Source organism: Meles meles, chromosome 8 (assembly GCF_922984935.1).
Source record: "Meles meles chromosome 8, mMelMel3.1 paternal haplotype, whole genome shotgun sequence".
Classification (NCBI taxonomy): domain Eukaryota; kingdom Metazoa; phylum Chordata; class Mammalia; order Carnivora; family Mustelidae; genus Meles; species Meles meles.
This window is the reverse complement of record NC_060073.1, coordinates 43846164-43868727: the sequence shown is the minus strand read 5'-3', so window position 1 is coordinate 43868727 and position 22564 is coordinate 43846164. Positions and strand designations below refer to the sequence as shown.

General features: G+C 40.3%; 1 protein-coding gene across 2 annotated transcripts; it reads right to left on the bottom strand.

The window, feature by feature from the left end:
* Nucleotides 1-37: 37 nt before the first annotated feature.
* SPTY2D1 (SPT2 chromatin protein domain containing 1) lies at nt 38-21876 on the bottom strand. Of its 2 annotated transcripts, none has more exons than XM_046017226.1 (6): nt 21634-21876; nt 10756-10870; nt 8239-9816; nt 6439-6610; nt 4329-4406; nt 38-3226 (listed from the first exon to the last, which is right to left on the bottom strand). In XM_046017226.1, exons 3-6 carry the CDS (start codon nt 9737-9739, stop codon nt 3133-3135), a joined length of 1845 nt encoding a protein of 614 aa, XP_045873182.1. In that variant the 5' UTR covers nt 9740-9816; nt 10756-10870; nt 21634-21876; the 3' UTR covers nt 38-3132. The 2 variants fall into 2 exon arrangements, with proteins under 2 accessions (XP_045873182.1, XP_045873181.1); XM_046017225.1 differs by lacking the exon at nt 21634-21876 and adding an exon at nt 21107-21329.
* Nucleotides 21877-22564: the final 688 nt, after the last annotated feature.

Genomic DNA, 22564 nt, shown 5'->3' with positions numbered 1-22564 from the left:
ATCTGAGTTTTGGTAAATAAAGGCAAACCAGTGAAAATATCAATAAAATATTTTTAATGCCTACAATTTCTTTTATACATAAATTGCAAAACTTTCACCTGTATATGCAAAAGTAGATTCTCTTGCAGGTCAACAGCACCAGAAAACAAGCTAAGCTAGGTAAATGTTTTCTTTTTTAAAACTTGATTTGTCCATTATGTAAAAGACATGATGGATTTAATAACTCCAAAGAAATCTATATCTCACTCTTAAGCATACACGAAACACCTGAATATTTATTTTATCACATCCACTCATAAAATAAATAGTAGTCTAATATATTCAGCACATTGAAAATAAACCAACCAGTCTCTCTTCATATATTTATTCTCTTTCCAAACATGTTTTGGTCTCGTGCTATATCTCAGAAATGTACTAATAGCTGCTTTTAAGTTACAAAATACAAAACAGTAATTTCTTGGAGAAAATCTTGGGGTAACATTAAAAAAATGAAATTTCGAGTTCCCATATATTTTCTTTTTTGTTAACAGTCTTTGAACCCTCTCCTGGCACACATGTAAGGCTGTCTGTGACATGTGGTACCCTGGCCTCCAAGTGGACATAACTGCATTTACAGTTTAGAGAAAATACAAAGTTCTGAAAGTAGCTTGAAAAGAAAGTGCCCCTTGCTTTGACGTAGCAACACCAAAAGCAAGTGGGACTGTGCAATCAGAGCCATATGAGTTTTATGAAAACTACTTTCCTTTCACATCGTCTGTAGAGAATGCCACACCCATGATCATGTAACATTACAATCGTGAAATAACATTACTACATTCGTGAATTAACATTACCCAATAAAAGGCACATCTTCAGATATTGAATTAATAAAATCTGAAAACCAAAATGGTAGAGGATACATTAAAAACCAAGCACTTAATTTGTAAACCTTGATAAAATAACAGCTTATTCCAGTTTCTTCAAAGATTTGTGGGCTTTTCGAAAGAGTGGTCAGAAACTGCAGAACAAAATGGAAGACAGGATTTGGAAACAAGGCCAAGACTAATTTAAAAGACTTTCTCAGGACTTCCTTTCTAATTGAGTTACAGAAGTGCCCTTTTATAATGCTGATGCTGAAGAAGAACAACATCCATAGAAGAAATGCATTCAAAAGTGATACACACATAAGGACACAACCTGACTCTTCAAGGTCTGGAACTTTTATTATCTAGCACAGTGGTGCCTTTAAGTACAAATAACTGCATATTGAGTAAAGTGCTAGTAAACTTTAAGCCACGAGAAATCTTTCGGCTATGATAAGCACTTGATTGTAATAGATTTTCAGAGTCTGCATACTGAAAAAATACATCCAAGAAAAAAACTTTTGAAGGGGGGCGGGGGGGAGCACAAGAGTGACAGCAAAGGAAATAATGTTCCAAACCTGTTTCATTACATGGAACAGCACACTACCTTTAAATCAATTTCACTGAAGGTATTTGAGATGGGTGAGAGGCAGCTGATAAGATTTTCTGCCAGTGTAACAGTTCTGTGTGGGTCGTTAGGGTGTTATTCCTAGTGATGAATACATCTTTCACAGGATTCAGCTTCAAAGTTAAATCCTTAAACTTTTGAAATTTGAAACTCAATTCAAAATGAGAGTCTTAAGGGCCTGGGTCACATGGCTGTCCCGTTAAGGGAGGCTAACAACAGTCATCTCTACTACCAAACTTGAATAAAGAAAGCTTTATGGATAAAAAGGAATACATGAATGCAACCTGGAACTGTTTTACATGCTTATGTCCCACCGCCCCCAACCTTTAGAACCTAGGACAAATACTCTCTAGCATCATATCTCATTTTCCGTTGTTGACTTTCCTTGAGACTTGGCTTCTCTCCAGCCAGAATCTATGTCAGCCTGATTGGAATTGCCTGGATTTGAGGCTTAAGAGATATCAAGTCTATAAATATGACTTGAAAAAAAGTGAGAATGAAGAAAGTTCCACAGCCCAGTGAAACACTAGTAACAGGGAACATCCTTTCCTACCTGGGAAAAACATCTCTTCACAGTGCATAGTTTGAAATAAAAGTGCAATACAGGCAAAAGAGAAGGTGGTGCTCTTGATACACATGAATTTAGTTTTTGGTTTTTGCCATTAATTGCTAAGGAATTTAAGATAAAATGCAGTCATTATATCAAGAGGTACAGGGGTACCTTTTTCCAAAATATTTTTATAATGAAGGAAGAGGGAAGAGGGGAGTCTCACATGTCACTTCCTCAGTTTTTAAACTATTACTCTTCCAACTCTAATGTTTGAATAAAATAAGCATTTTTCTTCAATATAAAAATGAATTTTTTAGATAAAAATCAGCACAGTGACCTTGTCTATTTTATACTAAAGCCAACATAACAGTAAATCTGAAAGGAAAACTTGGAAACATATTTTTAAACTAAATGGCATAACTTGTATTTTAACTTGAAAAAAATTTTTTGTTAATTGCCTTATCACCTAAATTAGTGAATAAGAATGCTCAGCATCCAATCCACGAATAATGCAGAATACAATATAATTTATTCTACTTTTTACTTCAAAGTCACAGAGATGATATCCATATGATAATTATAAAGCCTACTCTACATTTTCAAGTTCTCAATCCAAACATATAGATTAGGACAGGTCACTTTATTGCTGGCAACATTCATGGAAGGGGCCAGGTTCCTCATTGAAAGACAAAGTTAATTGGGAGCCAGGCAGTGCCCTACTCACACATCAGCAGAATTATGAAGTCACGAGGCAATCCTTTTTGTTTCCTTTTCGAAGTAGCAAAGGAACAATGTTAAGATTGGCTGGCTGGTGAGTGGCCCCACCTTAAGAGTGCATAGCTCATCAGGATCAAGGCTGGCACCTGTGAACAGTTAACTTCCTAAGAGCACTCAACTGGGCATTCTATCATCTGCATTACAGATTTAACTCTGGAAAGTATCTGAAAATACTTTATGCTCCAATGACAGCCTACAAATGACAGTATGCATTCCTTCTCCTTGAGTACCCAAGTATAAATCTAAAATCATAAAGGGGATTCTTCATTCTGAAGGCAGGACCTCCTTGCAAAAGAGAGTCTCCAGAATTTCACAAAAATAAATACAAGCAGCAGCTAACGCTTCTTCAGCTTCTTGGCCTTTCGACGCTTCATTTCTTCTTCTTCACGTCTCATTTCCTCTAAGTCCTCCTGCATACCTAGTCTTAAACTGTCAAAAAAAAAAAAAATTTGTCAATATACATGAAATTAACACTCTTTAAAAATTAAGAATGAAATTTAAATTGAGAGCTCACATGGAATGTGCTGATGCATTAAAAATGCCTCAAAGCTTTACCACTGAAAACAAACTAGCAAGTGTATTTTTTACTAGGAGCCTCTACCACTGACTTCACTTACAGTAGAAAAAAGACCTCAAATAAAACCTCAACACAAAATATCTTAATGCTCCCAGTAAAGTAGTAAGATATAAACTGCTTATGATTAACAGCTTTTAAAAATAAGAAAATTTAGTCAATAAATAACATTCTATTTTTATCCCCTCCCTCCATTCATATCCCTCCTCAGCTCCCTAATGCCAGTAGTGGTATAGGTTAGCAAGACTGAGGTGTGTCTGATATAGAAAGAGATTTAAAGATGGGGAAAGAGAGGCATCTGCCTTTGGCTCAGGTCATGATCCCCGGGTCCTGGGAGTAAGTGTACTATCAGGCTCCTGCTCAGTGGGGAGTCTACTTCCCCCTCTGCCTCTGCTCTTACTCTCTCTTGCTCTCAAATAAATGAAATCTTTAAAAAAAAAAGGGGGGGGGGAAGGGTAGTGCCTGGATGGGTCAGTGGGTTAAGCCTCTGCCTTCAGCTCAGGTCATGAACTCAGGATCCTGGGATCAAGCCCCGCATCGAGCTCTCTGCTTCCCCCTTTCCCTCTGCCTGCCTCTCTGCCTGCTTGCGATCTCTGTCAAATAAATAAATAATCTTAAAAAAAAAAACAAAAAACAAGAACACATTGCAATGGGATAAGAGGAGGCTTTCAGCACTTACTGCATGCCTATATGGGTGAGGCACTGCACTAGGCAACTTGGTACACATTACTTTAATACAGTACCTCAGTAAGTAAAAACAGTAAATTCTCACTTTACAAACAAGACAAGAGATTTAGAAACACTGAGGAATTTGTCTAAAGCCCCACAGCAAGTAAGCAGGATTGTAATTCAGAACTGTGTGGCCCAAAGCTGCTGCTCCCAATGGTGCCTGCACTGAAGCAGGAAACAGGAATGTTCAAGACATTTCTGCACAAATGTGTTAAGTTTTGTGCTTACCTTTTTGCTTCTTCCTTCTGCTGTTCTTTCCAACTACTCTCCATGTAACGTAAGGCATAATCGCTTTCATCTTTGTATCTGATAAGAGGAAATCAATGTTATTAAAAAAGTCCAACTTCCCAGTTTTTTAAAGGAACTGCCAACCTCCTGGTTTAAAAAATCAGTATCTTTGGGGCGCCTGGGTGGCTCAGTGGGTTAAAGCCTCTGCCTCTGGCTCAGGTCATGATTCTCGGGGTCCTGGGATTGAGCCCCGCATCGGGCGCTCTGCTCAGCAGGGAGCCTGTTTCCCCCCCCTCTCTGCCTGCCTCTCTGCCTACCTGTGATCTCTGTCAAGTAAACAAATAAAATATTTAAAAAAAAAATCAGTATCTTTATAACTAAAACAGAAACACACAGAATTACTCTTTCTTGCTTGTCAAGGAGTGAGGGGGATAGAGGATGACATTACTAATATTATATATTTAAATCTGATTTTTCTTCCAGTTCTTTTTACTACTAAACTTTTTTTTTTTTTTTGGACACAGAGATTTTATCCGACACAGAGAGAGGGAGCGCATAAGCAGGGAGAGCAGCAAAGGCAGAGAGAGAAGCCGATGTCTGCAGAGCAGGAAGCCCAATGCAGGAATCAATCCCAGGACCCATGATCTGAGCTGAAGGCAGACACTTAACAGACTGAGCCACCTAGGTTCCCTAAATATTTATTTATTTAATTTGTTTAAAATATCTTTTTTTTTTTTTAAAAAAAAACACCTTTTCTTAGGATTGCCTTCTAACTTCTCATATTTGATGGCTTTAAAGGAGATGGCAAATGTCAACCGACAGGCACTGAGATAAGTCCCTTCTGTTTTACACACATACTACTGCATTTAATCCTTCTAGATATCATTTTTTAATTTATTTATTTGAGGGAGAAGAGAGAGACAGAGTGAGCAGAGGGAGGGGCAGAGACAGTGTCTCAAGCAGACTCCACACAAGCTCAGAGGTTAACGTGGAGCTTAATCTCACGACCCTAGGATCACCATCTGACCTGAAACCAAGTGTTGGGTGCTCAAATGACTCTGCCACCCTGGTGTCCCCTTCCGGATGTCATTCTAAAAAGAATTCATTCACTCAAGGGGCACCTGGGTGGCTCAGTGGGTTAAAGCCTCTGCCTTTGGCTCATGTCATGAGCCCAGGACCCTGGGATCGAGCCCCGCATCGGGCTCTCTGCTCAGCAGGGAGCCTGCTTCCCCCCTCTCTCTGCCTGCTTCCCTGCCTACTTGTGATCTCTGTCAAATAAATAAAATCTTAAAAAAAAAATAATTCACTGAAGTTTATTCAGCTAGTAAGTGGCAGAACTTCCATTCAAACCCTGATCTTTCCTCTGTACAAGGCTTCTCAAACTTTAACGCGCATATGAATTACCTGGGAGCCTTATAAAGGTGATTTAGATTTGGCAGCTCTGAAATGGGGCCTGAGCCTGCATTTCTAATTCTGTTGTCAGGTGGTATCAGTGATTTTGGTTCCATACTGACCGCTGTCCAGGGACCACACTTTTGAGCAGCATAGCTTTTTACATCAATGAAAAGCAGATGTCCGATCAGACCAGCTTTCAACATAGCTCTGTGGATGGCTGAGTTAAAAGCCAATCTAGTGCTCTAACACAAAACTGCTTCACTCTCATTAAATATACATCCTATAAAGAGTTTAAAAAGGTATTTTTGGGGGGCACCTGGGTGGCTCAGTGGGTTAAGCCTCTGCCTTCGGCTCAGGTCATAATCCCAGGGTCCTGGGATCGAGCCCTGCATTGGGCTCTCTGCTTAGCAGGGAGCCTGCTTCCCCCTCTCTCTCTGCCTGCCTCTCTGCCTACTTGTGATGTCTCTCTCTGTCAAATAAGTAAATAAAATCTTTAAAATAAAGAAAAGGTATTCTTGGCATGTAACTACACAAAAATTTCTGACTTAATTCTTAAATATTAAATGCCAAAAGAGTAAATAAATCTAAAGAATCATCCAATGGTTCCTAATAAAGAATTGTGTTCAATGCCTCTACTACTATTGTTTGCTTTGACTTCACAGCATAAGTCGTTCAAAATAAGTGTATCATTTATCTAAATCTTCTTTAATCTTACTTTTTTCGGTCATAGCCAAAGATCTCTCGAATGTGCTTGGATATTTCTTCCTGAGGTTCTCCTTCATCTTCAATAAAATCTTCCATTTCTGAGTCATATTCATCATCATCTTCCTCCTCTTCATATTCTCGCTGCCTTTTGTAACCACTAGGGAAGGGAGGTCTTTGAGGAACTAAGAAGAGAAAAGCCATTATTTATGTGAGTATTAAAACTGAAAGCAGTCCCAACAAAGTTCTCCATAAACTGAGATTTTGAGAGCTCATTAAGACAATATCCTTAAAAACCAGAGTCAGCGTGCTGGCCGGTAGCAGGGAGTCATTACTATATCATCCCTGCTGCTTCACGTTGTTTATAAATGGCTTACTGGAAGCATCTGTTACATTTTCTAGCCTAGCAATTCCCTTCCTTCTGGATTTAAAAAACTGGTAAAATTATGGGGCGCCTGGGTGGCTCAGTGGGTTAAAGCCTCTGCCTTCGGCTCAGGTCATGATCCCAGGGTCCTGGGTTCGAGCCCCACATCGGGCTCTCTGCTCCACAGGGAGCCTGCTTCCTCCTCTCTCTCTGTCTGCCTCTCTGCCTACTTGTGATCTCTGTCTGTCAAATAAATAAAATCTTAAAAAAAAAAAAAAAGAATTTAAAAAATTGGTAAAATTTAAAAAAAAATAAAAATAAGTTATAGGATCATTAATTTTTAGTTTTACCAAGAAAAGACATTCAAAGATAACAACCTACCGTCTACTATCACCATAACTTAGGTAAATTTTTTAGAAGTTCAACCAGGTATGAAAGATTCCCAGAATTATGGATAAATTATTCAAAATGAAAAAGGCTAACTTTAAAAAAACTCACTACATTATCCTTATTTTGTCATTTTGCCGAAAGACTGATTAAAGCTTTGCAGAAGACAGATGCTGATCAGTGGACTAGCATCTGGGAACAACTGCTTTCTAGTCCTTGATTAGAGATCCTCTTTCTGTTGTTCTTGAGTTATTTGTAATATGCATGGCCTGTCTCCTCAGCGCAGTGTTTCCTTCTCAACCTCTGCACTGCTGACATTTGGGGTCAGATAATTTTTTGTTGTGAGGAGACTATACTGTGCATTGTAGGGTAACAGAAGCATCTCTGGCTTCTATCTCAAAGATGCCAGGAGCATCCCTAACCCCAGCTGTGTCAGACAAAAATGTCTCCAGATGCTACCAAATGTTCACTGGGCATCAGAATCATCCTTGGTTGAGAACCAAGGCTCTAGATGAATTAAGAAGTTGAAAGCATGGAATCTCGTGTTTTGTTTCTTTTTATATTCTCCATGGCACCCAACAAGTACTTTAACAAATGCTTATCACCATGAAGAAAAGCAGAAACACAAGGGCAATCAGAAACAGTTCCTGGTAGATGGTGGGTACTTAACAGGTGTTTGATGAATGAACAATGCACCAAAAGGCTTCAACCGTACAAATATGCTCCAGCTTTTGAAGAAGAGTCTCTCTAGTCCTCGTGAAAAGGTAAAGATGAATTAACCTACTGAACCACATAAGGCATATACACTCACCCTGTCCTACAAATTACAGAGCCAAGTTTATTGCACTTGGAGATGTTACAGGGGTGAACACAGAGGGTCCTAGATAACTCCTTCTGAAGCCCTTTCCAAGTTATGATCACTCAAGGGACTCTTATACAACATCAGGATCTTATCAACACAAGAGTACGTGGAAGGGTTCACAAGGCCTCTGGTTATCTAAAACAAAGGATTCTTTCCAATTTCCTGGTAACAAATATTTTTAGGGTAAGGGACAATTTTACCTTGAGCAGATTTGTAGCCAGATAAGGAAGGCTTCATTCCATTCATCTGTCCATTGCTGGATCGGCTAATTATATTCTTGGAAGAAATTGTTTCTGAGACAACAGTGCACTTGGGCTTTAGGGGGAGACTGGAGCTACCAACTGGTCGCCCAGGTCCCAAGTTGTTCACTGGTCTTCCGGGCCCTGAACTACTGACAGTCCGTCCAGCCAGAACTGAGCCACTGACTGGCCGCCCAGGGCCATTGACTGGCCACCCAGGACCACTGACTGGTCGCACAGCGCCACTGAGTGGTTGCCCAAGGCCACTGATTGGCCGCCCAGGGGGGCCAGAGCCACTCACTGGTCGTCGAAGGTCATGTGGACTGCGCATAGGTCGTCCAGGGCCACCAGAGCTGCCCATAGCTCTCCTAGAACCGCCTGAGCCACTGGTGGGTCGCCCAGGGCCACTTGAGCTGCCTGCAGGGTGCCTAGGGCCACCTGTACCACTGAGAGTCCGTCCGGAGAGACTTAAGTCACTGGCTGGCCTCTTGGTCCCACTGACCAATCGCTCAGGTCCTGAGCTGGAGCTGCCATTCTCGCGCCTGGGCACAGGGCCAGAACTAACTGTAGGCCGAGCAGTCCCTGTCCCAGGCCGTCCAGGAGCTGAGCTGGAGCTGTTGCCCAGCTGTCTGGTACCTGGACTCTTAGCTTTATTGTGTGGGGTAACCATGGGCCCAGGCCTGGAATGGCTAGGATGGGGAGGAGATTTTTTGGCTTTGTGCTCAGTAGCAGATTTCTGAGTCCCTTTAGCAGAAGTCTTTGGGACACTTGGTGAATAGGTACTGGAGTGGGGCTTTCCAGCCCCATTGAAGACAGGTCTGTCATGGCTCTCACGAAGTAAGGGTTGAGAACAATTGACAGATCCTGCTTTGGTCCTCTCTCCTGGCATGGATTTGGATGAAGACACACCTAAGTGTTTCTCAATGGCTGTGCTGGGTCTGGATTTCTTCTCAGCATGAGGAAGGGGAGTACCCCTGGAAGAAGGATGCTTGCTAAGTTTTGTGCCCACACTTTCTTTCTGAGAGGGTGCCTTTTTGGTTGGAGGTAGTCTTGCATCTGTCTCAGGTCTCCTTTTCCTCTGCTTTCTTTCAAGGAATTCTCGCTCCCTAAGTTCTTCTGCAGTCATAGGCCGCTCTTCTGTTTTCTTCACTGCCTTGATCTCCACTGGTTCGTACTGCTTTTTCTCAGCCAGCCTGAGTAGATCAGTGAAGTTCATGAGCGGTGGGGCACTTTTAAGAGGGACCTTTGGTTTGCTTTCAACTTTGGGAGGTTCTTGCTCTTCCTCATACTCCTGCTCTGACTCTGCTTGATTGTATTCTAAGAATTCATCTTCTTCTTCCATCTCATACTCTTGTTCTGTTCCCTGGCTAGTGTGGCGCTCCACTGTCTGCCTCTTCTTTGACTTTTCCTCAACGGGAATCCCGTTGTAACCATGGAAATTATCCTTTGTCCTTTTGGCCATAGCTCTTGCTTTCTTGTCATGTTTTAGCTCAATTCGCTTTTTCACTAGCTCTTCTTTTCTCCTTTTCTCCTCTAAAGCTAAAAGAGACAAAACAAGAACAAAGTATTTTAAGGTCTGGAGGTCTCAAGCATTTCATCTGAAATCAACAGGGGACCAAAATACAAGCAAGATTCAAGTTACAGTTTGAAGACATCTAGGAATGAAATGAGGAAGTCCTTTGAACAAGAATCTGTTGAGTCATCTTTACATAATGAGTGGGTCACATATGGGTCTTTCAATATGACAAAGCAGGTGAAAGACTGGGCTTTTAGTTTCAAATATAGAAAGTAATTCGTACCAAATATATACCAAGTTAAAGAAACAGCAGGACCCATTTCACAGTCATTATTTTTATTTTTTTTAAAATATTTTGTTTGTTTATTTGACAGAGATCACAAGTAGGCAGAGAGGCAGGCAGAGAGAGAGGGGGAAACAGGCTCTCCGCTGAGCAGAGAGCCCGATGCGGGGCTCGATCCCAGGACCCTGAGACCATGAGACCTGAGCTGAAGGCAGAGGCTTTAACCTACTGAGCCACCCAGGCGCCCCCACAGTCATTATTAATTATGAATAAATGAATACTCACATGTATTAAATCAGTTTCCTTGTCATTTGCCTGAGGTAAAACTACTGCTTGAGTTTACTGGTCTTCAAAAACTGTCCCTATTTTAACCTTTTAAGATAGCTTTCTTGATAATAATAACAAAAATTAAAAAACAAAATACGTAGAAGCAGATTCAAAATGAAGGTCCAAGAACGGAATTCCTATTGGAACCTACTATGGCCAAGTGGAAGATATGGTCACTACCCCAAAAGCTCTTAAGAGGAAATAATATATGTAATCCTCTAAATACAGCTGATTTAGACACATGCACAAATTCGTTAGACTATTATGTTATAACAAGCATCCACTAGTTAAGTACAAGCTAGTTGTGAAGGTGGAAGACTTTAAAACTGAGAATAAGATTATAGACACATACCTTTTTGCCTGAGCTCCTCTTCTTTTCTTCTGAGAAAAGCCTGAACGGCTGCAGATTGGACACCCTTAACTTTTGGGTCTTTTTTGGGAGGCCCCACTGCCAAACTATACCTTTTCTAAAAAGAAAAGGAGTGAAAGTTACAATCAATTCAACTTTTAAAATGTATTTGTTACATGGTGTAAGGCACCATGCCAAACAATCAAGAGACTTAACTATTGACTGAAAAACTGATTCTGAATAATTAAGAGATCATATAACCCATATGAAAGCTTAACTATAAAATTTTGGTCTGAATAGAATTATGCATGACAGGTTTTAGGCACAGAATTTCTTTGTAACATCCTAAATAATGCATAAGTGAACAATTCAGAGAAATATCATTTGGGGGTTATTTTCCCAAAAAGGTACTTGGACTGGGGGACTTTTGAAAAGAAATCACCACTTAGAACAGAACAAAAAATTTTTTTAAGTTTTTATTTATTTGAGAGAGAGAAAGCACGCGAGCTCATGCAAAGGACAAGGTGGGGAGGGGCAGATGGAGAGAGAGTGAAGCAGACTCCCATCTGAGCAAGGAGGCAGGGGCAAGGAGTGGGGGGGAGAAGTAGAGGGGCAGCTCTATCTCAGGACCCTGCGATGGCGGCCTGAGCCAAAAGCAGATGCTTAACCGACTGAGCCACCCAGGCACCCCTGGACTGTTTTAAAATTCTGATTAAAAAAAAAAAATCGGGGTGCCTGGGTGGCTCAGTGGATTAGACTGCTGCCTTCAGCTCGGGTCATGGTCTTGGAGTCCTGGGATTGAGCCCCGCACTGGGCTCTCTACTCGGCAGGGAGCCTGCTTCCCCCCCCCACACCCCGCCTGACTCTTTGCCTACTTGTGATCTCTCTCTCTCTGTCAAATAAACAAATAAAATCTAAAAAAAAAAAAAAAAATCAACCTTCCTTAGAACTAAGCATTTCAAATCTAACTTTTCAAACAAACAGAAAAAACTACTCATAAATTTTCTCTCCTAAGTACCTTAGTCCAGGTTGTTTTCTAGTAGAGACTCACAGCTACATAGGTTATTCTGTTTATAACATCAAACACTGAGATTTTACTTTGACCCTAGGCAAAGCAGATGGCAAACCACAGCTAAAAAGTATTTCAAAGAAACCTAAGCAGCAAAAAGTGCCCAATTCTCTTATAACCTTTAACCGTAGCTCTTATGTTCATTAAATATTAATATGCCACATAAACCATTTAGACAGGTTTCTATATCACCCAAAAAGTACTAACATTATCCTGGCACAGATGGTATTTCTCTGTGCTTTGATTTTTATGTAACGACATTGGGAAATGACTACCACTATAGGTGTGTTAATCTGAACTATGATAGGAAAAATATTTCCATTTTATGAGTGTCTATCATTAGAGGAATAACTCAGAATACAGAAAACAGAATAACTCAGATTAGGATGATTCAGCTCTAGGACCACTGCACATTAAATATATGGGTAGGAAATAAGTTTTTAAATGCCCTCCCTTATTAGTTAGATGACGTTCTTATCTACTGCACCTGTTGTTGTGCTAGTTAAAAAGGAAACACTAACCTCTGAACACAAATTGAGCTACTTAAGAACCAAAAAACTGATTCCCAAAATGTGCATGGAATTCCTAGAGGAAACCCAAAGGATCCATCTTACTATGTGGCTGGCAAATATAAGGCATCCTGAAACAGGCTGGAAGTTCCAGCTACATTATTCACCAACAAAGCTGGCCACGGAAGCAGGCCCTAATCCAACCTGAAAATCCTGTATGATAGTGATGCTGCAACCTGACACATCCCTTGATCGAAATCCCAAGAGAGCATCCAGATTCCTTTCCCAATCACTTTGGCTGAGTCACAATAAAATCCAGTAATAAGTCCCTGTGTTGTAAATTCAATAGTAGGCCCTTTCCATTGTGGATTGGGGCCCCATATTTAAAGGAGAAAAGGAGAGGGAAAGGAACACTTAGAGAAAGAATACTCCTTTACCTAACTAGCCATATAAAATTGTCCTGGTTTACAAGAACCTCAAACATAGGCCTTATCTACAAGTTCACCTTTTTCTAATGGAAGAGCCATCACGAATATGATTTAAGTTGCATAAGACTAATATAGACTTATAAGAAGACACATACACTCACTTCACCCTATCCCATTAGGTAGATTTGTAAGATGAAAGATGGATTCTTTTGTCCGCAACTACTTGGTCCATAGATTCACCTGCCAAATCAAAGCTTATACAAGGTTTCTCCCACAAAGTATCAATATACATGTAGTGTTACCTTAAAGCAGCACTGGTTCATTATCTTGCTGTTACAGCAATGAGCACTTCCTAATTTGATTTCAGGATAGAAATCTTTCTTCCTAATCTGGGATTTCAAAAGATAGGTAATGGGATAGGACTAGCTGAAAAGCTACTCACGACTAAATACAAGCACCCAGAGAGAAAACAACAGTATCAATGGGGCACAGTTGACTAAGCCTCAGTCATTTGCATAACATCTTCAATAATTTGCCCTTTTAGTATGCCATCTGTATTTTTACTAATTTTAAGAGACGTAACACCATGACATTATTATATAGTTCTACTTCAAACAATAATATCCATGAAAGGATTGGTTTGAAAGGCCACATTTTTCCAAGTCATACTAAAATACAACCACTATATATATATATATATATATATATATATATATATGTATTTATATATATATATTTATATACACATACATATATATAAATATACACATATATATATAAAAAACTATGAGAACTAAAAGTATTTATGTATCACCTAAAATCACTCTACAGCCAGAGCTATATGCACTGCACTTTGGGAAACACCAAAAAGGAACTTAAAAATGCAGAAAAGCCAGAACCCAAAGGAGGGGGGTGTTCAGGATCTCAGATTCACTCAGAAAAGAATTCCAAAAAGTATCCACCTATTTCCACCTACCTATTTCCATCCATTCACACTGCCAATTTTAAATTCAGCTTTTTTGTTCTAACACCCCTAATCCTCTAGGGTACTTACTAAGCTGGCTTTACATTTAACCAGCAGTACTTTTTGTCCTGTCCTGTGATGTAGAAGGAATTCAATGAATCTATAAAAAGTCTTATTTCATGGGTCTGCTAGGAAACAAGAAGCGCAAGGTCCTAATTTGATGAGGTTTAATCTTATTCACTGACATGAACTGAATCGTAATGAATAGCTTCTTACATCCTTTGTAGCTTGATACACTCAAAAGCCGATACCAGGTAAATACTGAAATATTCTCTTTAAAATATTCTCTTAGGCAAAGTTTAGGTCAAAACCTAGAAATCTGGGGTTAAAAAAAGGGGGGCTGGGTCTTCACAGGTGATTTTCTTAACAGTTGTATTGAGATATAACTCACATACCATAAAATCTGCCCACTTAATGTGTACAATTCATTGGTTTTTAGTATGATCAGAGAGTTGAACAACGATTACCACTACTGGATCCAAGACGTTATCCCAAAAAAGAAATCTCTTACCTTTTAGCTGTCATTCCCCACTTCCTTTTGCCCCTCTGCCCCTGGCAACCACTCACCTACTCTCTGGCAACCACTAACCTACTTTTCTTTGCCTTTTCTGGACATTTCATATAAATGAAATCATGTACTCGGTGTACCATTATATAGTGATATGTATCACAATATAACACAAAATGTACAGGCCATAGACAAATGGTTATATATATGAGTGCTTATACAACATATGTAAGATTTTTCAATTTTGAAAACCCTTATTGTTAATTTTCACTTGACTCTACTATTAAGTTTGAAAATAGATACCTTCCAAGGCCAAGAAAGTATCTTTGTGAGAATGCTCTGTAAGTTGGTTCTTAACATCCCTGAACTGAGAAATTGTAATTATTTCTCTGCCTTAACTAAAATTAAGAAATGATAAGTTTCTATGACCAATAAATGTTTCAGTAAGGATATCATTTTAATTATTTTGGAGTAAAAACAGATTATATCTAAAACTTTATTTTTATTTTATACCTAGAACATTAAAATGACAATTATTTGAGTAATACCTAAGTAAATTTAAATTTAAATGGTTATGATGTAATTTTGCTATTGTCACTGTTAACTTCTCATAATTTTTTTTTCTCAAATAAAAACTGAAAGAAAAAAATGAAATCATACACTATATGGCTTCCATGGTCAATTTTATGTGTCAACTTGGCTAGGCTACAGTGCCTGGTTATTTAGTCCAACACTAATCTAGGTGTTGCTATGAAGGTATTCTGCAGGGATGGTTAACATCTGCAATCAGGTAACTAGGTAAAGCAGTTTACCCTCCATAATGTGGGTGGTGCGCATCTAATCAGTTGAAGGCCTTCAGAGCAGAAACTGATGTTTCAGAGAAGAAGGTATTTGCCCTACAAATTTCAGACTTGCCAGCCCCCATAATTACATGAACCAATCTGGAGAGCCCTGACCAATACAGGGGCCTTTTGTTTTTGGTATTTTCACTTAGTACAATGTTCTCCAGGTTCATGTGTAACATGTAACAGTACTTCTTTTTATAGCTGAATATTTCACTGTGCTGATATACCACATTTTATCCATCATAAGTTGATGGGTATTTGTATTTATGTCTTGGCTATTGTGAATATTGCTGCCATGAACACATATGTATAGTTTTTTCTGTGTGAGCACCATTTCTCTTGGGTATATCACTATAGATCTTCCTAACATTGAGCTAGCCAGACCTTTCAAAATGGGAGACTCTGGTATCAAAAGATTTAAGATATGTTGTAATAAAATATATTAAGATAATCCCCTAGCCCTACAGGGGTAGCCCAGTAGAGAACCATGTTTTTAAAAAGCCTCAGGCTAGGATTCTATTCTATTCTATTTAATAAAGCAGATCTATTTGGCACTTTTTCCTGCATCAGATGGTCACATTTAGCTCTAGCAGCAGCACATCAAGATGCACCCACCAATTCTGAATCGGATTCAAGGCACCAGGCTGCTTCATTGTTTGAGCTTCATGAAAAGCAGCTGGACAAGAGTTTCTTTTATCCTAAGTGTATCCATTTTATTACACTGCAAGCCAACTCAGTCATTCTGCTGGACCCCAATGAATGATCCACAGCAGGGAAGCTTATGCCATTGAAATACAGTATGAGAGATTTTGCCAAGATTTGTAATTCTGAAGCCAACAGACCTAAAAAACATTAACTCACTTTAAGACATATATGTTCCTTGCATTGAAATTATACTGCCATGGTCAGATTAAGAAAATAAGGAGTTTTCTGTCTGGAAACCTGTGTTAACCAAATATGTTATGTTGGAATCAACAGTCAATCCCTTCTTGAAAGTTGTTCTATACTCAGGAGATAATTTATAGTTTTAATAGTAGGAAACATAAATTCCTGATGTCTTTACATATACTAGAGATTTATTATTGGTTAGAATTAGGAGTTAGGAATATTCAAAGAGTACATCCTTGAGTTTAATAATCACTAAACAATTTCTGACATGTTCTCAAAACATCATAGTCAGGTCCGGAAAATTAATGGTTTGCATTAGGCTTGCTTAGCTGGGTGGCTAAGAGGGTAAAATTTTAAAAAAGCATGTTATTCAGGATTGCTATAGGATCAAATGTAAAATTTACTATTACTATGTCTATAAAAATATACCTGATTATAAAATGTAGTATCAGATAGGTACGTCAGAGCCTCTAGTCCAACCTCTATGTTATAAGTGGCCCCAAAAGCACAACTGTGTATTTACTGACTGTCACACAGTTTGCAACAGAATGTGAATTAGAATCTAGGTCTCCTTGTTTCAGGTCCAAAAGTATTCCCACTACAACATGTCTCACTTCTAACATAATCCAACACTTTCATCCAGCTCTAACCACAATCTTAAATGCCCCTCTTTAATCTCCCATCTGCCTCTTGGACGGTGCCATGACCTCAAACAGGTCCACCACTTAATTTTCTAATCTTATCTTCCCTCACCCTCAGACTATTTCTGTTAACCATGCTGGCACTCTCCCAAACAGACTGTAAATCTCTCTCTACCCACCAGTTTCCAAATTCTGTTGGTTTGCCCTTTAAATTTCTCTCTCATCAGACTTGAGGAGAATTGCCATAAAAAAACCAAGAGTTATTGCCTAAAGTTATATTATGCTGGAGTTGAGGGTAGGAAGCAGGATGGGTTTAGGCTTTACAGATGACAACCTTCCTCACATCCAATATACTCTTCATTTAATACAGGATAATGATTAAGAGCAAGAACTCTGGAGCCAGTCGGCAAATTCCCTGCTCTGCCATTAGTAGCCCTGTCGCTTATTAGCTGTGTGACTTTAGGCAAGTTTCATCTCTCTGGGCCTCAGTTTCCTCATCTGTAAAACAACCTTCCTTATATGGTCATTACAGTGATTAAATTAATTAATATACACAGTGCTAGGATAGCGCATGGCACCAAGTAAGCATTATAAATATTAACTTGTTATCATTATTGTTCAGAAGGAGATTCCATTAGGTAAGAGAGATAACAGAATCTCTGTGGGGGTTAGATTTTCTAAAGACCTTCTCCCTAAAACACTGCTCTAGGGGCGCCTGGGTGGCTCAGTGGGTTAAAGCCTCTGTCTTCAACTCAGGTCATGATCTCAGGGTCCTGGGATCCAGCCCCGCATTCAGCTCTCTGCTCAGCAGGGAACCTGCTTCCCTCCCTTTTAAAAAAAAAAAAAAAGTACTGCTCTAGGCTAGCAATCCAAAACTACTTCAGGCACTGGCAAAGTCATCTTCAGATGCAAGCATGGGGAGCAATCCCATTATAATTGATTACAGACCAAAAGTTGTAAAGTGACTGTCCACAGAAACAACTTTGTTGGCCCATACTGTTCTTTAAAAGGAACCGGGCACCTGGGTGGCTCAGCAGGGTAAGTGTCTGCCTTTGGTTCAGATCATGATTGGAATCGAGCCATCTTCACACCAGGCTCCCTGCTTAGTGGGGAGCCTGCTTCTCCCTCTGCCCCTCCTCCTGCTTATGCTTTCTCTCTTTCTCATGCTTTCTCTCTCAAATAAATAAAGAAAATCTTAAAAGAAATAAAAGGAAATGCAAATACTATAACATATGGTAGGCTTCTTTTGAATACAGAGCTTGGCCTATATCATTTTATATCCAGACTACTTCACGAACTTACATTACCTACCTGGCCCTGAAGACATCTGAATTTGCCACCTCAGTTCAAGTCCCTAAGCTCCTTTTTCAGTACCTATATTCTTTTTTTGGGGGGGGGAGGACAGAGAAAGAGAGGGAGAGAGAATCTTAAGTAGGCTCCACCCCCAGCACAAAGCCTGATTCAAGGCTCAGTCCCGGGACCCTGAGATCACGACTTCAGCTGAAATCAAGAGTCAGACACTTAAAACGACTATGCCACCCAGGCACCCCTCAGTACCAATATTCTTATCCTCAAGGGGCTATCACCCCCCCCAAACCCTTACATGAAGGCTTCCTCTTTACTTCTTGGTTTGAAGACCACACCTGATCTACAGTATCTTGTCTGGGATGATTTTCAGAGTATGGCTGTGAGAAAGACCAAATAACTTGTCTCATGCACTACAAGTCATGAATTATAGTCACCTGCAACCTACAAGAATCCATATTCCAAGCTCTACTATTCTATTAAAACAAGAAACTTTATTTTTGCTAGAGGAACCAGGGAGAAAAAGTTATTATGATAATCAAAAATATCTTTTCTCCTTTAAACTTAAACAGAGCTTGAGACAATAACTGGTTACATCACCTTGATCAGCTGTTTTCTAAATTCAGTTTTCCATTGGGAAATGATAGCATGCCTAATATAGCTAGGCATGATGCAATACTTACTTTGTTTTAACTAAAACATTATAAAGTAACTACTTTTCCTAGGGAAAAAAAAAACCACAACAACAACAGGGAAGAAAGAGGTTGCATTACAGAAATGTTCACTGCCTCTCAAACCAGATACAATAGATACCTCTAAAAAATGACACCCTGGAAAGAGCTCAAAGTGGCTGTCCAGGTGTTTTATACATTAGCCTCCCTTGGAGCTAATCAGTGCTAGTCACCCTATGTCCTTTCTATAGCAAAGGTCTGACATAGAAACTCTGAAGACTGAAATCTGAACATCAGCTCTGATAAGATCCAAATGGAAGGTGGGGAAGAAGAGGACTAAAGGAGAAATAAGAACCAAGCACTAGACAGGGAAGGAGTTATACCTGTCAATTACTGCAAAGCCTCTGTGGTTCTCAGACCATCAATCAATCAATCAATCAATCAATAAAGCTTGTGTCAAACATGGGTGTGTATATGTGTGACTTGAAATGTTTCTTTACTTGGATGATGGTTAAGATACCTGCTTTGCAATAATCTATTATACTGTACAATATTTCACAATTGATGGTGTGCTTTCAGAGGCCTTACTTTGAGCTGATAAAGTAACTTAGAATGATTAGATGAACCAAGTGAAAGCAAGATCATGGATTAAATTTAACTACTATCTTGCTCTGTTCCTCAACAGTTCCTTTTGTGATATACTGCATCTGATGTAAAAAGATAAGGATTATAATAGTAACTAAGTCAAACTTCTAGGTCTACTAGCTTTTTGTGGGGGTTCGAGGGTCGGCTGGGGAAAGCATGTTTTCATAAAATATATGCCTACATTCCTCTATTAAATTTTAAATGACCTCACCAATTTATCTGTCTTTTGTGCTTCCAATCTTTGTTATTTCAATCACAGATCTGTTGATAATGTACATATTCTGAAATATACACAGATTTTGAAACCTTCTGCCTTAGGAATACCTGCTTTTCTCTCAGCAGCTATTGGTTTTTAGAATAAGAGATGACTAACTTGGTTCTGATCCTTCTAAAGAATATTACTGGACATCAAAGCTAGTATTATCTATTTTTTGACCTCCATTGAAATTCAGGAAGATCTAGAATATGGACTTAATTATGCAAAGACGAATGGTTACCAGCTCCAATATTGACTTGTCTAGGAAATTTACAGTATTTTCAGAAAGTGAATTCTGTTGTTCAAGGTTTCAAAGGTTTAAGCCTATAACTTCCACCTGCAGATTTTATGACTCATGATTTAGGGTAATGATTATTCAGAGTATTTGGGATGGGAGATGAATATAGAGCAATTTAATAATCATTATACTGCCAGATATGTTTTATTTATCAGTTATTTTACTATCTTCAGATTAACATTTTCAAAAGGGTAAAAAAAAAAAGAAAAGGGCCAGCCTCATAAGACACGAAAAGCACAGGAGTGGGAAAAACAAACAAAACAAAACCGCTGCAAATACACAAAAATCTAAGAAATGAAAAAAAAAAATCTAAGAAATGCAGAACGCATAGTGAGAGCTCAATAAATTCCAGCTGAATTGACTTTAACGGAGAGCTGTTTGAGCTCTACACCTCAGTGCTCAAACCGCAGCTATCACAATGCAATTTGTCGGTTTACAGCTGTTCTGTGGGTACCATCTGAGGATCCAGAAATGATTAGTTTATGCAAAACAGCTACAACCCCGCAAACCAGGCACTCTCCATGACTTCAGCATGTAGATTTTAAAAGTCTTACACTGCTCTGCGAACATTAGCGAACTGACAAATATTACCGAGCAAATGGGACCTAGATTTCAAACAAAGACAAATCTGGAAGGCCACAAATAAACGGAAGGTGAAACTAGCTCACCCATTCTGTTGGCCAGGGACTTCGTGGAATCCGCTCAACTTCTCTTCCCAATAGAAAAGGTATTATTAACCCTTTGGGAAGTTATAATTTTATCATCTCGTTGGCTGGGTGGGTGGGGCCACAAGTCAGAAAACTTGTTCGAGAAATCACACAATGTTTAATCCCATCTTCGGGGGGAAATCAGCCAAAAAGCTGTAAGTCCCTAAAACCCCCGAAACTCCCTAACATACATGCTTCCTTCCCAACCCCTGTGCTGAAGTTTACGCCGAAGCCAGAAACTACTAGTGAAAGATTCCACCATGTACCAGGCACGGTTTCACTCACCAACCTTCACGCAACTCTATAATACCCGAACTGCAAAGCCCATGTTGAAGGGGTGACTAAGCCAGAGGACTTCACTCTCCGGAAGGCTACCATCTCGCACTCCAAGCCCCTTTTCACCCGGAGTCCCCAGGAGTGCACACCCGAGAAAAGGAAATAAGGAGTCCAGGTCTTCCCTCTCCCGGAGAGGACAGGCGGATGCCTGGAAGTTCCACGGGCCACAAATTCCAAACTTGAAGATTCCCTAATCCCTACAGTAGCGCCCGGCTGGTACTTACCGGCACGTTGTTGACACCCTGTCCTTTGGAGGCTATCAGGAGAATTTCCCTGAAATCCATGTTAGCTGAGGCGGAGACACTGGGCCAGGCTTTCGGAAAGAAGCGAAAGTACGCCTTGCCGAAGCGCCCAGCAACAGCCAAGTGAACTGCCTGGCCCACCCCTCTCCCACCCCTCCTCAACACGACCACTTCCGGCGCCTTCCAATGCCGTCTGCCCACCCCTTTTCCTCTTGCGGCCTATATCCTTTCAGGCCTGGCGCTCCGCTCTCGGGTCTCTGGCGTAACTTCCGCTTTCCAGCTCCAGACGCGTAGAACGTGATACGTGGCTGCTGGCGTTAGCTCGGAGGGGCGGGACTAGGCCCTTCACCGACCAAGGAGACGCGGCCTAGTAAAATGAGGGGCGTGGCTAAGGGAGAGAGCGGCTTCCCGGGAGGCCGGGGCGCGCGACCTTATTATCTTGGTGTTCCTCGTGAGCTCTGAGTAGGGTGAGCGGGGGGTGGGGGGTTTGTGTGTGGGGGATTACTTACCAGGCCTCCGCTCGCTGGGTGTCACGGGTGGGCGCTCAGGTCCGAAACGGCGGGGCGCCAACAGCTGAGCCGACAGGTCTCGAGCAGGGGGTTTCAGTTACCGGTTTCTAGGCGCTCGTGAAGTTGCGCAGGCGCACACGGTACGGACCCGTCCTCAGTGTTGGATACACATTACTCATCCCGTCCTGGCACAGGTGCTCACCTCCTACACAGACGCATGCATGTCATGTATAGAGCAGGCTTAGTGCTTTTGTCTCATCTAGATAATAAGCTTCACGTAGTGGATGAGTGAAGGAATTCTTTGCATACAGACCCAGTCTGAACACAACTTGGCACACTGATGAAACATACATATATTTTCCATATTAATTGGGAGTCCAGTCTCGGCTTCCTTTTAAGAGTATCTGGGCCCTGTAAAGTCGTCTCCTTCAATAAAATAAAATTAGACTCGGGGTGGGAATAAGCTGACTGGCTTATTCGACTGGCTGCTAACTAATTGGATGATCTTTTTAGTGTGATGGAAATGTTCCCAAACCGGATTGTGGTGATGATTGTGCTGTAAATTTACTAAAACTCATTGTACACTTAGGTGAGTTTTGAAGCATGTAAATTATATCTAAGTAAAGTTGTTTTAAAGTAGGCAAAGCTGCTTGGTCTTAATTCTTTACAACTAAAGTTTTAATGCTGAGCTGCGGCCCTGACTGCATTTCTCCATTTAAGGCTGCCCCAAAACAGATCCAGATGAAGACTTAGACTGATGGAAGACCTGGAATTCTCAACCTTCCTATTCCCTCCAAAGAGCCCAGCATAGCCTACAGCTCACTTATGCTATACATTCCTTTCAAATACATGCCCACCTACTTGAAGTAGTTCTCACTTGCAGGAGGCCAACTCTACAAATATTTCTCCATCACGATCACAGATTATGAAG